A 15245-nucleotide genomic window follows, 5' to 3' on the forward strand; every position below is an offset into this window, starting at 1 on the left:
ACTGCCAGTCTCAGTAAAATCTTCCGTTTGTAAATATCACCTATAATCCTCATTACGCACACACTTGAATCTCAATGGAGACAATTCTTTAACGTTTAAACCCACTCTTCAAGTGCCTCAGAAAGCGTTTTTGTTTATTCACCACAAAATAGCTTATTAAGTGATGTTTCTGCTTCAAATCCTTCAGCTAAAAAGGAAGCATGGAGATTCTGTGAAGACAACACATCAACATTCTCAGGTTGTTAAAATCCGTTAAATATATACCTGCAGCAGATATATAAGCAGCCAGAAGGGCAGAAAGTGTAAAGGCCAACAAAACGAACAGGTATTTTAATGTTTTAATCTGTGTTATGTCTTCAAATGCTTGATACTTATGAAGTATTCAGACTGAGCAATTATAAAATATCAGTAAACACGCATAACCATATTCACTTACAAACACACTCGGTATTAAAACTGTTATTTATTAATAAATTTTTTAGTTCGGCTTCCCAATAAAATGAACGCCCAAATCCATATGTCTTTTGTAAACGAACAACACAGAATAACACATCTGGAAACGCATCTTCAGAAAAATGTGGGACGTTTTACGCTCACAATGTAGTTGAATAAATCAGCTGTTTTTTTCTTTTTCGTTAATAATCACCCAATAAAAGAACGAAACCAGGCAAATTTTCTGTATTAGTTTCACCACATAAAATTTTTGAATGATCGTATTCCAACTCAAGATCAGGAAAATCGTCATTTGCATACATCACATGTGAGAGGATAGCCTTCCGTGCACGACAATTGCGTGGCTCACATGTGATTAAGATCTCGCATTTTCCAGAGATTGAAGTTTTTTGTTTTGTCCTTTGCTAATCGAATAGGATTCCCTGAAATAGGAAATTGAGAAACTTCATCTGCATATCGCAGATCGTGATCAGCTTCTCCACAAACGGAGCCAAAAATATTTCATGACATACCTGATTCAAACCATAATTTTTAGTACTTGTGAAGGTCTTTTTTTTAAGCCCCTTCCTTTTTCTGCTAAACTTTACGTCATCTAAGCTAGGAATCATACTGTAAAATACGATTTTAATTGAAGCTAATCAACAAATTTGTAAATAAATAGACAGATAAAAAAAATTGTTTTCAACCAATTTAAACGCCGTAAAAGCGGGTAAGTTTTAAACGAAGCTGTTGTACTGCGTCGGTGGGAAAGTATAACGAGGTAATTTCATTTTATCAACTGAGTTAATAATGTAAATTTGCCACCATAAAGAGTTTAAGTTTCGAGCGTTAGCCCTCCGTCGGAGCGAATGGCCGTTAAAATCGAGATTTTCCGTCCTCTTTCAGCTAGCATAACCGGGCCCATAACTGATTCTCTAACCGTGTAGGTGGAGTGCAGTTCAGATACATCCAGTATCCTTTCATCCAGAAAAGAAGGTCCTAGATCGTATAAATATTATACAAATATCAGGTAAGTAGTTTCAAGAAATAAATTTTTGGGCCTTTATCATTCTTGATTCATATGTTTCACCTTTCCCTCCCCCATATCTATGAAAACCTCCATTGAAGTCTTTTAGTTAAACTCGTTTTTCACGAAGGGAACTGTTTTCCAAAGAAGATGAACAGCTCTCAACATCGTGATTAATTTTCAATTGCATTTTTTTTCAGCAGAGATTTGTTTTTTCATTTCTCCTCAAGTATGCCCCTGATAGATGAAGCCTGGTCTATTAGTAATTAATAACCTCACCACACTCAATATCATTTTTAGTTTTCTAAAGCTATTTTATTGGAGTAATAACAAGAGGTTTTCTCAGTGTAAAATTCACTTTTCCCATTTACAGGTTGTGTAGATTCCACTGATAGATGTTCAAATTGGATGGGATGAATGCCTCTTGCTGTCTCTCCACACATAACGTGTCTTCGTATGCCAACCAAACAGGCCTTTCGAGTAGTAAAATCTATGTGTTTTTACCTTTGAGCCCTTCAACCAAACTAACATTGTTGGTGTTTTCTGTAATTATGGGTATATTAGCGTTTTTCGGAAATGTTCTCATACTTTGTTTTGTTAAGTCGAACCAAAGAGCAGCGTCCTTCCTTAAGTCTTGCTCTTTCCGGAAAAATTTTGATGTCTACATCTCCAGCCTTGCTATATCTGATGCACTTTGCGCATTTCTAGTTCTTCCGCTTACTGGTTGTCAATTATTTGTGGATGTTTTTGAACGAGGATGGGGTTGCAAAATCCTTCGCTACTTGGGTATTTTCTTTCCTTCAATTACCATAAATAATCTGTTGATTATCAGCTTTGGAAAATATTTTTCAACACGTAATATACCTCGTACACTGAAACATTCTACTGTTAAGAAATTGCTTTACCTCATCTGGTTCTCAACATGTGTTTACGTATTGCTCCCCGTTGCAACTTTTGAGGGGATTAGATATGATCTCAATGACACACATTACACTGTGGTATGCAGGCCTAATTATCAGTATGTGCCATTTGGAGTAGTGTCTTTGGCCTTTATAGCTTTTCAATACTTTCTGCCAAGTATTGTGATTTTTACTTTAACTATATGCTTGATCTTGACTGTGCGGTCAAGAATGAAAAGAGCTATCGACATCCAATGTGATAATGCGATCAAAGTCATGAAGAGGGCTGAAAACAGACGATTAACCATGATATTGGTTTCTATTATGCTTATGTTTATATTTTCATATGCACTTTCGTTAGGTTACTTTATTTTTAGAATTTTGACAAGATCACAAGATCACACCATTAGTTTTGAAAGTGATTTTCTCATCCGCTATGTGGGTGCTCTGTTGGCGTTATCCAACAGTCTCGTCAACGTGATAATATATCTTGTTCAAATGAAGGATTTTCGGCACTTTTTGAAAACAAAGATCACTTCGAATTTTTGGAACAAAAATTTGGTAAACGATTTCAAAGGAATGTAAATGCGATTTATTCAAATTTTGGTAAATCTAGAGTGAAATTCAAAAGCAAAATATCTAAAGGCTTACATCCAGCCTAAAGGACTCTTGTCCCATCTTACACGTGTAAAAGGAGCATTAGGTGCAATTGATACAGAAAACGTCGATCATCTTTTAGTTGTTACGGAAACCAGAAAAGTTAGTAGCGTTTTGCAACTGATGCTTAACTATGCCAGCAGATTTTTATAATGTCGTCTTTTAAGTGTAACAGGTCTTGCTAAACGCCTCATCAGCACATAACCATGTCAGTGAAGAGGAAGAGGAAATAAAAAAACAAAAGAAGTACGTAAGGCTCGTTTTCATGGTTTTGGATTTCACCGCGGCGCCATTTTTGTTGACAAAATTATTACATTGAATAATTGTAAACAATTCTGGCAAATGCACCATATAAATAAAGTATTACTATTATTATTACTATTCATAGTTGTGATAAATAGTTTCGTGTATGCCTTTCGTGTTTATTCGTTTAGATAGCTCATTTATTTATTTCTGTATATCACAATTTTACTTGCTGTATATTTAGGAATCAGCTTATTAAAACTTTCAGTCCTCCATGGTAACACGTTGTCTCTACCTTACAAAATTGAAAAGTTTTAATTTCGCTAAAGGATAATTGATTTGGAAAACAATGGTCATTAAAGCCTAGAAAGCGATGAAATGAGCTTTCGGGTTGATTCCCAAACGCGATAAGGCTGGAAGATGAAAACAGAGTGTTCCGCCTTCAAGTGTGGTTTCACCTCTTGCAGACCATTTCTTTGGACCAGTATGTATTATTTTTAATTGAAGTCTTGGTATGTTCTAACAGTATTATTCAACAGAAGATTTTTTTTAAAATCTGACAACTTCAAAACTTTTCGAGAGAACGCTATGCAATTTTCTATCTGCAAAGTCTGGTACAATAAAGAATCTAATAAGAACCTAACATTTAATATCCTGTTAGGCCAAAATTTCCCAGTTAAGCACCACTCTTATAAGAACCATTCTAGGCTAAATTCTCAATACAAGCGTTTGTTCAAATTTGATAAAGTACATCGCATGCGATACAAAAAGGTAACAAAAACTAACCAGAACACCGACAGTGTTATGAGACCACAATACTGTACTGTCAATCAGACATCCATAGCTGTGCAAAATATACGACTGTATGTACAAGTTAACCATGAAGAGTAGGGCACTACGGGGCCGGCATACAGCGCAGTATCGCATCCACACCTACACTCAATACATGTTATTTTTTTTTAATCATAAAAAGTAAAAACGCAATTAAGATTATCTCACGCAAAAAATTACCAAATCGAGGACAGCGTAGGATTACGAAAATAATCGCGGTTCATTAGAGTTGGAAACTTTTGCTCAAGAAGGTCCCCCTTTGATGTGTAAAACTGTTTATCATCATTACCAAGTTACAATATGTTAGCGTTAATTTTTCTTAAAGGGAACACATGAAGTGTCGAGGGAGTATCCTTGCGTCAACGTATTGCCGTTTAAAACTTCCCAAAGCATTTTGAGCAACCTTAACTCTTTTATCCCCAAAATCTTGATAGTAATTCTCCTTAGTGACTTCCATACAAATCTAATGATGTTAGCTCCGAGAATTAGGTATTGGATCAACCGATAATCCCGTAATGGATATTTTTCTTTGTTCTCATCACTTGTCTACTTGATATTGTATCAATATTGTAAGGAGAATTTCTGTCTTGGTCACTCGTGGGATTTAAATTTTTAAGTGAGGAGAACTCCATTTGGCAATTTTCTATATCTAACGGGGAATTCGCTGCACGTAACAGAAGGACTACGAAGTAATCGCTGTGCGAATTACTGTTGGAACATTTTGCACACTAAGGTCACCTATTGGAGAATGAAACTGTCCAACATCACGTTTTTGTTTTCAAGGGAACGCGTGAAAACTTGCGGGAGCGTCGATGGCAATTTTGAATTTCTCATGTGAAAATCCCAAAAACAAGGACAATGAAAACATCCGTAGATTTTGCGGCACGTAACCGTGTAGGATTACGAATAAATTGCAGTTAATACTTTAGGTCTCAATATCTCGGTAGTATTTCTCCATATTGTCTTCCGTACAATTCTTATAATGTCAGTACAGATAATTTGGTAGTGGATCAACTTATAATCCTATATATAATCGATATTTCTCTTTATTCTCATTACTTCTCTACTTGATATTGTACTGATATTGTAAGGAGAAATTCTGTCATGGTCACTCTTTAGAGTTTAAGGGTTGGAAACTTTTGTAAAATAAGGAACACGCTTTGAAGAATGAAACTAACCAACATTACAACAAGTTTACAATATATATATATATATATATATATATATATATATATATGCAGTTATATATATATATATATATATATATATATATATATATATAACTGTGGGAAATTGTAGCAAATGCTGTTGGAAAGTGCTCAATACACATGAGTGTAGAGCGAAATACACTTCAAAATGACTAAAATGAAACACGCACGATTTCCTGTAACTCTGAGTTTCGTGCTTACGCACTCGTCAGACGGATCTGACGAGTGCGTAAGCACGAAACTCAGAGTTACAGGGAATCATGCGTGTTTCATTTTAGTCATTTTGAACTGTATATATATATATATATATTTTTTTTTTTTTTTTTGCGCATATGAATTTTTCTCCTGCGGATCACTAGTCACGCACGCAAACTTCGTGCAAACATGAATAAATTACGTCAGGGAGTCTTGGTGGCTAGAAGACATTTTCTGACGGCTTGGGCACTTCAAACTTACCAATTTTTCCAGTTATCTCCTTCAGCGTTCAAAGTTTGGTTCAAAGACGTATTAAGATGCAATAAGAGAAATTTCAATGCATGTTGCTTGTTCTCTTCAAAGAGTTTTTAACAGTAACGGGGGAAATCTGGCTAGTTATCATCACAATAATAAGAATATGAACACAATCGAACGCTGCTAGTGAACAAGGGATTATGAAAATTTGTTAATTATGAATTTCGTGCACTTTGCCTGCGTGAAATATCTACTCTATAGACAGAGGGGTTGTTTCTATACACCACAAAGCTAATGTTGAAGGCGGTCGATCAAGCTTTTACTCCTTGGAGGCTTTCCGAGCACTGATGATGGGAAAACACGATTGAGACCTGAAACTCAAGGTACTTTGATTTTAAAAGTTTTTTTACCCATCAAAATTTTACCACTGGTTAAAATTTGACCGTAGAGGCGATATCTAAGGATGCTCTCAAAGTCCTTTACTGCGATGTGATCTACTTGCTTCGGCGGGGCTTTTTTCTTGATGGATTTTTTAAGTAAACTCTGCCTCTACTATTTGATAATCAAAACTTAGACTTTTACCCGGCATATTACTTAATCAGCAGTGACCATTTTTTTTTTTTAACTTTTTTTACCTCAGCCATTCAGGGAAGGAAACACATACATTTCAAAGTATCTTGTACAAAGGGCAAGAAATTGATGAATGCAACCTAAAAGCCAGAGTTTTACATTCGGATTAAGTTACCGTAAGTAATAAAAATTTAAAATTTCGAAATATGCTTTATAAAACTTTCACGTAAATAGCGTTGTATGCCTAAAACTTTTGAGATAACAAAAATTAAACGCCTGATTGGCATGTAAGACCCGAATTGAAACTAATTGATTTTCAACTCTGTGATGACACAGTTAACGAAGCATGGTCGCAATCATAGTAGAATATCATGATAAAAAGCGGTGGTTAGTCGAAATAGTCTGGGTTCCATTTACATTACGCAGCAGTAACATGCACTACACCTCAAGAGTATCATGATGAGAGTAAAGTGAAATGTAAATTATGAAGTATGCGTGTGTCCTGTTGGTTTATCATTCTTTTTCGAACTTTGCCGAAAAAAGGTTATACAATTTAAAAAACATCGTGACTTACTGGCTTCTGTGGTTTTTTGTAACTCATGTGATACAGCTTGGTTTTGACAGCACGTGACCCAGTCATTACAATCGTCGCTTACGCACTGGCGGTATTATGGCCGCCGTGTCTCTCCGAAAGGAGGTTAATGAACAAGAACTCCTTTCGTGTTGTATAGCGATGAAGAAGGCGAAATCTAATAAAATGACAAAAGCGACTAATTTTGTGGTTTGATGGCAAGATTAAATTCGTTTGACAACAACAACAACAACAATAACAACAGCATCAACTGATTTTTACTTTAAGATCTTTACAGTACCATATTTTTTTTGCGCTTGTCTTCACAGATTCTGCCCGTGATCTCTGATGGATGATGCAAAAAGTACGACTCTGATGTCCGGCCTCTCCACTAGAAATTTATCCTCAGATAAAAACATAACAGAGTTATTTAGTAAGGTCTATGTCTTTCCTCCATTAAGTCCTTCCCCTAGAATAACATTGACGATAATGCTCACATCTGTGGGAATAACAGCATTGTTGGCAAATGCAAACATTATATGTTATCTTAGTTCAAGGAAAAATGCCACTCCCATTCTGAGGGCATGTTCCTTCCAGAAGAATTTAAATGCCTATATATTAAGCCTAGCTATTTCTGATGCTCTTTGTGCAGTTATTGCAGTTCCACTAATCTGTTTTCAACTATATTTTGATATACTTCATCACCATTGGGGTTGTAGATTGGTTCGTTACATAAATTTCTTTTTTCCGTCTGTTACAATGAATAATTTACTGATTATCAGCATTGGAAAGTATTTTTCAACACGTAAAAATCCACGTATACTCCAACATTCCACCGTTAAAAAGTTGTTGTGGTTTACTTGGGTATCAGCTTCATTTTCTGCTTTAGCACCTGCTTCATCGGTCAAAGGCTTAAGATACGATTTTAATGCTACACATTACACTGTAAGTTGCCACTTCGACAATGGTTACTTCCCATTTAGAGCCACGATTATTACATACATAACAGTACAGTACTTTATTCCAAGTATTGTTATCGTTCTTATCTGTGTGTGCCTCATCTGGACTGTCCGTTCAAGAATGAAGAGAAAAATTGATATTCAACGTGATAATGCCATCAGAGCCATGTTAAGAGTCACCAATAGGCGATGTACGATTATGTTAATTGTAATAATGCTTGCAGCCTTTCTTCCATACTTACCCTATGTAGTTCTTGCTACCTATCGTGGTATTGGTTTCAAGTTAGGTACGAACGTTGAAACGTGGGTAATCGTTAGCCATTGCTATGCCGTATTGGCGTATTGCAACGGTTTCGTTAATGTGGTGATTTACTTTGTGCAAATGGAGGACTTTCTGTTTAATGTTGCGGGTTAATCAGTAAAAAAAGGCCCAGTAAACTCTGTAGATGTGTTCATTCAAAGCAAAGAATAAAAAAGATTAAGTTTTTCTGTCCGCGGTCACAGGACAAACAAGAAGGGAAAAAAAGAGGCCTGAATACCTTGTCAGGCGAAAGGAAAAAAAAGGCATGTGTACAAGTATTACGCGCGTGAATAAGACATCCAAAATGCGCACACGTGCAAATACGTGCGTCTTCTCTCTTCTCTTTGTATTTCTCGCATAGCATATGCACGAAAATAAAAAAACGCAAAACACAGTTATGATAATTTATGCGTATATTAACTTGCTTCAAAACACGGTAGTGTCTAATTGAACGTCGCAAAAGAAAAACAACAAAGCGATGACAAAGGCTAATCGAAACGAAGGTATTCATCATGATTAGCCAATGAGAACTCAAACAGGGCAAGCTTATGCAAGCGGAAAACTTGGTTGACCAGGACATGACTGGTTCTAGATTTCTAATTGGCTGAAAGGGTGTCGCGAGTTTTGTCTCGCAGTCACAAAGCAAAGTAAAAAACAGGTAAAGAAATGTTAGATAATTCTCGACACTCAAATTAATACTGCCTTAATTAATTGCATCAACTTTATCGTAATAGCTTGGTTACATCAGTTATAATAAATATCAGTATTCACTCCGGATGTGTGTTTGACTCATTTCTTTGATTGAATTTGGAGGTTCCGTGTAATTAAAGAGTATGGCATCTCTGCCAGTCCACCGCAAACAGTCTTTCCTCAGCCCTCCACCAGTTCCCGCTGTCCCACATGTCCATTATCACGTCGTTCCAACATACCTCTTTAGTTGCATGAAGTGAGTAACACTCTGGCTACCCATCTCCGTGGTTACCCCCCCCCCCCCTCCTCCGCCATCCAATCATTTGTCAAGGTTCCGTCAGATTGGTGGTAGCCACTATTATCACATGACCCGTGCGGTTCCGTGCACGCAATCCCATAGAAAACCATAGTGAAAGCTGGTGACGTGTGTAGGGCCGGAGGGGTTGACGGGAGCTGGTATGGAAAAAGCCTTCCGGCACTGAACTCTTAAAGCTTTCTTGCAAAAACACCAAAGGAAAAAAAAAAAAGAGTGTTACAAAAAGTCGTCTTTTTCGACAAATTGTGAGTTTCTTGTTTTGACTCGAAAAAACAAAGGAAAAGTTGCGTAGCGTTAGGTGTAAGCAAAATTTTCAACATTTCGAGGTCATTTTAATTGGGAATACTGTCCTATCTGAGAGTTTGCAAGTTGATATCTAAGAGGTAAAATTAGCAAAATTGACAATCATGTGCGCTATTGACCAAGAGTGAAGTCAAGATGGTTGGATATTAGCCTTCTTCCTTTCTTTGCTTTTTTATGGACTGAGACAAAGTCGAGATCTATAAAAACCGCTGCCAGCTATATAATAACCACAAAACACGAATCGAAATGGGCAGGAATGCAATTTTATGGGGACAACTTTAAATAATTGAATTCGATAAAGCATCGACGAGTGAAAAAAGATGAGAAAAGAAATATTACTGGACGAATTGGCTCGTCCCAGCAACAAATGGAAATCAATGTTAAATAGAGACATATACCATATCAATGGCGATAGCCGTTATGGTAACGCGCTGTCGTTGAAAGAGAAATCTTCCCTGCAATCATTATTTTCGCTCACTGTAAAGCCAGCGATTTTGTCGGTGTATTTTTAATCTATGCGTATATTAAAGAAACAGCTATGATCACCTAAAATTGAGTATGTAAAGTGAAAAAGGTTAAAGGTTTGTACTTGACCCAAAGGGCTCATTGTCCCTGAGCTTATTCTTGTTTCCTTGAAATAAAGCCAATGGGAATATTACCACTGGCCCCCTTGGATAATGCTAGTCTATCGTAAGGTTACCTCCCAGCATTTCAGTAGGCTTCCCAGACAATATGCTGGTACTCATTTATACTCCTGGATGGAAAGAGGCATTGTGAAAGTGTTTTTCCCAAGAACACTCTCGAGCTACTGTGGAAACTCGCCCCTTTAGTTAAATATGGGCAGTTTTGTTTTGTATCGATAATAATAAAATGCACTCTAGTGTGGCTATTTGTCGATTTGTCGGGCATTTGCATAACCGAATCTGATTATAACGTAAACGAAATATATTTCCTTCAATTGATACTGGTTAAGAATCCCCACATGACCTGCAGATAACTGCCACAAACAATGGTGTGCTTTGACACATAACAATGTTTAGCTGCAAATGAGACTCTTTCAAGCTTAGATATTTGTATCCAGGCTCCTCTCTGAAAAAAGAAAATGGCCGATAGCTTTCTTAAGTTGACTGGGGTGATTTGGCACGTTTAATTGATTTTAATTTCCTCCATGCAATTCTCATACTTGGTGGTGATCATTTCCTGCCTTGAAATGATCACAAAAACAAACTTAGCGCTTAAATCATAAACAATTATGTATATTGATTGACTCCTTTCATCGCAAAATATTTGTTATTTGGTTTGCCTCCAAGATGTGTTATTTTAAATCATCGAAATTTTATCAACAGGGTTTTACCATGAAAATATCGATGAGCACACTGTTATGTTCGAATGATGCTTTCTTTTTGGTTTTGCAGAAATAACCGCGTCTCCAATAAGCATGGACGGAAATTACGAACTATTCAAAAGAGAAAATTTCCTTTTAACGCACAATGTATCCATCTGTTTGTATTATCTAGAGTATAAACTCGGTCTCATATTTGTAATTTTGGAACTAATAACATTTCCTCGATCCTGAGCTCATAGTGGCTGAGTGACTCTCTGAAAGATAATTTTACTTGAGTGCTAATGTTCAGTTTTTGTTGGCTTTATAATTAGTATTTTAGCGGTTTTAAAGTTCAATTAAATTTGTTGAAATTAAACTGTGAACAGTCCTAAGTCTTTTTTTAATTGTTGAGTCATATGAATTGAGAGACGACATGTCTAAAAATATAAATTTTCACGGAGATTAAAAGTCGTTCAATGAATGCAAAAGAAACTAACATTAGACGGAGGCTTCCCACGACGACTGGAGATCAAAACCTTCCATTTTGTAAATATCACCTATATTCCTCATTACGCACAGACTTGAACTATGAACAATCCTAAGCCTTTAAACTTGACCAAATCACCAGGTTTTTTTAAATTTTTGAGTCATATGAATCGAGAGACAACATTTTTCTAGTAATGTAAATTTTTACGGAAATGAAAATTCGTTCAATGAATGCAAAAAATGCTACAATCAGACGGAGGCTTCCCACGACAATTGAAGCTCAAAATGCTGCCAATTTCCATAAAACCTTCCATTTGTAAATATCACCTATATTCCTCATTATGCACACACTTGAATTTCAATGGAGACATTTCTTTAACGTTTAAACCCACTCTTCAAGTGCCTCAAAAAAAACGTTTTGTTTATTCACTACAAGGCAGCGTAAGTGATGTTTCTGCTTCAAATCATACAGCTAAAAGGAAACATGGAGATCCTGTGAAGAGAGCGCGTCAACACTCTCAGATTGTTAAAATCCGTGAAATCTATACCTGCAGCAGATATATAAGCTTTCAGAAGGGCAGAAATGTAAAGGCCAACAAAACGAACAGGTATTTTAATGTTTTAATCTTTGTTATGTCTTCAAATGTATGATAATTATGAAGTATTCAGGCAGAGCAATTTTAAAATATCAGTAAACACGCATAACCACATTCACGTACAAACACACTTGGAATTAAAACTGCAATTTGTTTTCAATACTGTTTCGATAAATTTATTGTTTTTCTCTCGTATTTGTTGCTGAAATTTAAAAAAAATCTCGACAAGTTGTTTTGATTGCTTTCCTTTACAGTCTTAAACGGCCCGGAATACTAAATAGCAAAAGGTCTCAAACAGTTACATCGTATTCAGAAAATAGTGCAGTGAAAGTTTCACTCATAAACCTCATGTTGTAACCTTTTTAGTTCGGCTTTCCATTAAAATGAACGCCGAAATCCATAGGTTTTCTTAAAGGTGCCAAAGCAAAGCCGTTCGTACGAAAATGGGTGTTACCAGAATAACACTCTGAAAACGCATCTTCAGAAAAATGTGGGATATTTTACGCCCAAAACTTAGTTGAAATAAAACAGCGGTTTTTCTTTTTCGCTAATTCTTCTACCCAGTAAAAATAGAAACCAGGGGAATTTTACGCATTAGTTTCACCATATATAATTTCTTTATGCTCTTATGCAAACTCAAGATTAGGAAAATTTGTCATTTGTATGCACCACATGTGAGAGGAGAGCTTTCAGTTCATTAAAATCGCCTGGCTCAGATATGATTAAGGTCTCGAATTAAAATCTTGCATTTTTCCAAAGACTGAATTTTTTGTCCTTTGCTAATACAATAGGATATCCTGGAATAGGAAAACAGGATCAGAAACTTGAGAAATATCATCTGCTTATCGCAGATTGTAATCAGCCACTCCACAAACGGAGTTAAAAATGTTTCTTGACGTGATTCAAACCATAATTTTCAGTAGTTGCACTAGTTTTTTTTCAAACTGTTGCCTTTTTCTGCAAAACTTTACGTCATCTAAGCTCGGAATCATACTGTAAAATACGATTTTAAATGAATCTAACCAACAAATTGACAAATAAATAGATTGATAAACAAAAATAAAACAAAATTTATTTTCAACCAATTTAAATGCCGTAAAAGCGGCTAAGTTTTTAACGAAACTGTTGTATTGCGTCGGTGGGGAAGTATAATAAGCTAATTTGGTTTTATCAACTAAGTTAAGGATGTAAATTGACCACCGTGAAGAGTTGAAGTTTCGAGCGTTAGCCCTTCGTCGGAGCGAATGGCCATATTGTTTAACTTGAAGATGACCAGTACTTAAAATCGAAATTTTCCGTGATCTTTCAGCTAGCAAAACCAGGTCCATAACTGATTCCCTAACCTTGTAGTTGGAATGCAAGTCGGATGTATCCAGTGTACTTTCATACAGAAAAGGAAGTCCTAGATCATAAAAATACTATATAAATATCAGGTTAGTATCTTCAAGAAGTGAGTTCTTGGAATCTTAATCATTCTTGATTAACATGTTTCACCCCCCTAACCCGCCCCCCTCCTTAGTTAAAAAAAAAACACCCACAGAAGTCTTTCAGTTAAACCCGATTTTCACGAACGGAACTGTTTTCCAAAGAAGATGAACAGCTCTCAACAACATGGTAAATTTTTTTAATTTCATTTTTTCATTCTTGATTAACATTTTTCACCTCCTCCTCCCCCCCTCCCCCCAACCCTTAGCTACGAAAACCCCCATAGAAGTCTTTGTGTTTTTTCATTTCTCCCCAAGTGTGTCCCCAATACATGAAGCACTGGTCTCTTAGTAACCAATAACCTTTCCGTACTCCGGCAGCACCATTTTTATTTTTCTAAAGTTTTTTATGGGAGTGATTATGAGAGGATATCCAAATCCTTAGAGCTCTGGTGGTTTTCATTGTGTTAAATTCATTTTCCCATAGGTTTCTTGGATTCCAGGTTGCTGGTAGATGCTCAAATTGGAAGGCATGAATGCCTCTTGCTGTCTCTCCACACATAACGTGTCTTCGCATGCCAACCAAACAGGCCTTTCGAGTAGTAAAATCTATGTGTTTTTACCTTTGAGCTCTTCAACCAAACTTACATTGCTCATGTTTTCTGTAATTATGGGTATATTAGCGTTTTTCGGAAATGTTCCCATACTTTGTTTTGTTAAGTCGAACCAAAGTGCAGCGTCCTTTCTAAAGTCTTGTTCTTTCCGGAAAAATTTTGATGTCTACATCTCCAGCCTTGCTATATCTGATGTACTTTGCGCGTTTATAGTTCTTCCGCTTACTGGTTGTCAGTTATTTTTTGAAGTTTTTGAACGAGGATGGGGCTGTAGAATCCTTCGCTACTTGGGTATTTTCTTTCCTTCAGTTACCATAAATAATCTGTTGATTATCATCTTTGGAAAATATTTTTCAACACGTCAGATACCTCGTATACTGAAACATTCTACTGTTAAAAAATTGCTTTACCTTACCTGGTTCTCAACATGTGTTTACGTATTGCTCCCCGTTGCAACTATGGAGGGGATTAGATATGATCTAAATGACACACATTACACTGTAGTTTGCAGGCCTAATCATCAGTATGTGTCATTTGTAGTAGTGAACCTGGCCTTTATAGCTTTTCAATACTTTTTGCCAAGTATTGTTATTTTTACTTTAACTATATGCTTGATCTTGACTGTGCGGTCAAGAATGAAAAGAGCTATCGACATCCAATGTGATAATGCTATCAAAGTCATGAAGAGGGCTGAAAACAGACGATTAACCATGATATTGGTTTCTATTATGCTCATGTTTATACTTTCATATGCGTTTTTTTTAAGTTACTTAATTTTTACAATTTTGACAAGATCACAAGATCACACCATTAGTTTTGAAAGTGATTTTCTTATCCGTTATGTGGGTGCTCTGTTGGCGTTTTCCAACAGTCTCATTAACGTGATAATATATCTTGTTCAAATGAAGGATTTTCGGCGCTTTTTGAAAACAAAGATCACTTTGAATTTTTCGAACTAAAATTTGGTTGTTGATTCCAATATTGTCAAATCTAGTTTGAAATTCAGAAGCAAAATGTCTAAAGGCTTACATCCAGCTTACAAGACTCTTATAAAAGGAGCAGTAGGTGCAATTGATACTGAAAACGTCGATTGTCGTTGAATTTTTATGGAAACCAGAAAACAGATTACTGCTTGCCACAATTCATATTGATACTGGCAACAGATTTATTAACAGTTTAGTAGCGTTTGGCGCACTACTCATTCTCAACTATGCCAGCAGGTTTTTATAATGTCTTCTTTTAAGTGCAGCAGGTCTTGCTAAAAGCCTCATTTGTAAATAGCCACGTCGGTGAAGAGGAAGAGGAAACGGCTCGTTTTCATCGTTTCGGATTTCACCGCGGCGC

At 36.2% G+C, this 15245-nt stretch overlaps 1 protein-coding gene and 1 long non-coding RNA gene across 2 annotated transcripts; both read left to right on the plus strand.

Annotated features, from left to right (window-relative positions):
• Positions 1–1075: 1075 nt before the first annotated feature.
• Positions 1076–3083, plus strand: LOC149043249 (adenosine receptor A3-like). The gene is made up of 3 exons (XM_089212454.1): positions 1076–1213; positions 1339–1462; positions 1833–3083. Exon 3 carries the CDS (start codon positions 1855–1857, stop codon positions 2941–2943), a length of 1089 nt encoding a protein of 362 aa, XP_089068580.1. The 5' UTR covers positions 1076–1213; positions 1339–1462; positions 1833–1854; the 3' UTR covers positions 2944–3083.
• A 2914-nt stretch (positions 3084–5997) lies between these two features.
• Positions 5998–7358, plus strand: LOC149043250 (uncharacterized). Its single transcript, XR_016188469.1, has 3 exons — positions 5998–6130; positions 6388–6493; positions 7218–7358. It is a non-coding gene; the product is annotated as an uncharacterized LOC149043250 (long non-coding RNA).
• The last annotated feature ends 7887 nt before the right edge of the window (positions 7359–15245 follow it).

This window comes from Pocillopora damicornis, chromosome 7 (genome assembly GCF_964200805.1).
Source record: "Pocillopora damicornis chromosome 7, jaPocDami1.2, whole genome shotgun sequence".
In the NCBI taxonomy this organism is placed as follows: Eukaryota; Metazoa; Cnidaria; class Anthozoa; order Scleractinia; family Pocilloporidae; genus Pocillopora; species Pocillopora damicornis.